At 40.1% G+C, this 2,439-nt stretch overlaps 1 protein-coding gene across 1 annotated transcript; it reads left to right on the top strand.

Moving 5' to 3' along the window:
• Positions 1–1,365: 1,365 nt before the first annotated feature.
• Positions 1,366–1,998, top strand: LOC147434161 (histone H2B.9-like). The gene has a single exon (XM_086489898.1). The coding sequence runs from the start codon at positions 1,411–1,413 to the stop codon at positions 1,843–1,845; it is 435 nt and encodes a 144-aa protein (XP_086346024.1). The 5' UTR covers positions 1,366–1,410; the 3' UTR covers positions 1,846–1,998.
• The last annotated feature ends 441 nt before the right edge of the window (positions 1,999–2,439 follow it).

The raw sequence follows: 2,439 nt of genomic DNA, 5'->3' as shown, positions 1-2,439 counted from the left end.
ATCATACATTACAGAATCATTTATGCTAATATAAAATATGCTATGGACAAACCTATGTGCAAGAGAAGCTAGGCGGATGAGTGATTAAGCTTTGAGGGTCTTCACTTCTTGTCAAGCTGCCTTCAATAGACGGTGCATGGAAAATCAACAACTCTTAAACGATCTCCAGCAATCTAGTCAAAAGCTTGTGGAACATAGAAAAGAGATTGAAGATATGCATGGGGTTCTTCATGACATCTGGATACAACATGAGTAATGTAAGCAACAATTAAGCCTACAAGAAAAGATCAATGTAAAGTTCACTAGAAAAGCACGAATATTTACTTCATTAGAAATGCGAGAGCGTAAAATTAAATTGCATCGCATCAACCAACTTACAAAAGGTGGTCAGCAATGGAAGCGGAGAATGCGACAATGCAGGTAATGTCTAAACCAAATGGCATTTTGTATTCTATGTTTGTATAACTGACATTGTCAAGTGCAAGCATGTTCAGGTCATGATGATTGGTGAAGACAAGCAAAATCCAGTCATTGGACATATGCTCTCAAAAATTATGGTCGCAACACAACACTCAATTGTGAGAAGTTCAAAGGTGTGCGTGAAAGTGTTGCTGAGAGATCTCTCAAGGATATTTCCAATCACATTTCATCAATAGATTCTCAATCCATTTGCGATCAAATGGTATGAGCAAAAGCACATATTCTAAAGTTTGCAGCACGATAAAGGATGAAATTGGGAAGGTGCTCAAATGGAAAAGGGTGAGTGTTCTTCCTCAACCTAGGAAGTTGCAAGAGGCTAAACTCAACCTAGATGCAGAGGTTTTGGAGCTAGTGGGTACTCTTAAGCATTGCCAACTCCATACCTTCATATGTGCTACACATCTAAGCAATCAAGGCAGTAATTCATATGTGTAGAGCTAGTGTTTTTGGGAAAGTCTTTTTTCCCAAGTGGCCGGGTTTCTTCCTTGTAAAGATGCACACTGAAAATATTAGTAGAACTTCCCAATTTGCAGGATTTTTGAACTTATTTCTTGTATATTTTACAAGATTTGGAACTGGCTAATCGCGATTTTCTAACAGCTCAAGGTTTAGTTGAGGCAAACCTTTTCCGACCACCGTGTAGAGTTTACATTTTTTATCTCATGGTGGAAATACTTTCCCTATCGATCGCAATAACTAAATTTTAGATTTTCTCCACCCATTGTTTTGTACCCATGGTGCCAGTCGGGCCTAATCAATTTGAACCGTCAGATGGTTCTTTTGTTTGGACGGTTTACGATTGATGAGCTGGCGATCCAATAGCCAGCATCTGATTGGACCACAAGCAACTATATAAATTTAGAACCTTTAGCCGCTCATGCACGCTTCTCGCTCTCAAATTTCTCTCTATCGTCCGCCGCTGCGTTTTCCATGGCGCCCAAGTCTAACGCTCCCGCAGAAGCAGAGCAGAAAGCTCTCAAGACCACAGGGAAGAAGCCAGCAGGAAAGCGGCCTGCCGCAGAGAAGAAGCTGGCCTCTGCTGCCAGTGATGGTGGCGACAAGAAGAAGAAGAAGAAGGTGAAGCGGAGCTCAGAGACCTACAAGATGTACATCTTCAAAGTGTTGAAGCAAGTGCACCCTGAGACGGGCATCTCAACCAAGGCCATGGGCATCATGAACTCCTTCATTAATGATATCTTTGAGAAGCTTGCACAGGAGGCTGCCCGTCTTGCTCGCTACAACAAGAAACCCACCATTACCAGCAGAGAAATTCAGACTGCTGCTCGTCTCATCTTGCCAGGTGAATTGGCTAAGCATGCAGTTTCTGAGGGTACCAAAGCTGTTACAAAGTTTACTAGTGCTTGAGAATCAGGTGTTAAATCTTGTTTAGGTCTGCCTTTTGGCATTTTATACATACATACATACAGAACCTGAGCCACTTTTTGACAAATTTTGATGATGTAAACTGTGGTTGTTAATCTTGATTGATTGCAGAAAGTTCTCATCTGCTGGATTAAAGTTCTATTGAATTGCTGCCATTGTTTGCTGGTTGTGCTATGCTTAATTGTCCTGAATCAAAGTGTTTGTGCATGACTATTTATATGCAACTGTTACAAGTGGTTGCACCATTTACAGTCAAAAGTTGAGAAAGATAAGCTGCGCTGAGGAGCAGACTATGAAAGCTTAGATGTATTTTAGTAATGATGTTAAAAGACAAGTTCATTTGTTATTATACACTGTATATGTTGTATGCATGAATACTTGTTTTGCTCTACTTAATACAACTCTTTCTCCTCATTCTTTTGATTGGGTGGTTTTCAATCCTTTCATATTTCACCTGAATTTAACGTTCGATATGAGTGTTTCTATGCTAATGGGAATTTGTTATTTGCATCCTTGTTAACTATGTGATTATCAACGAGGGCATTTTGATGTTGGATGTGAGGTTAAGCAATAGAT

The sequence above is a fragment of the Adiantum capillus-veneris genome, chromosome 19 (genome assembly GCF_014529385.1).
Source record: "Adiantum capillus-veneris isolate H3 chromosome 19, ASM1452938v2, whole genome shotgun sequence".
NCBI lineage: Eukaryota > Viridiplantae > Streptophyta > Polypodiopsida > Polypodiales > Pteridaceae > Adiantum > Adiantum capillus-veneris.
The sequence above is the reverse complement of the archived record's forward strand: the minus strand, read 5'-3'. Positions and strand labels throughout refer to the sequence as shown.

Excerpts from the sequence above, each read along its gene's own strand:
- LOC147434161 (XM_086489898.1), top strand. The coding sequence starts at position 1,411 with ATGGCGCCCAAGTCTAACGCTCCCGCAGAAGCAGAGCAGAAAGCTCTC.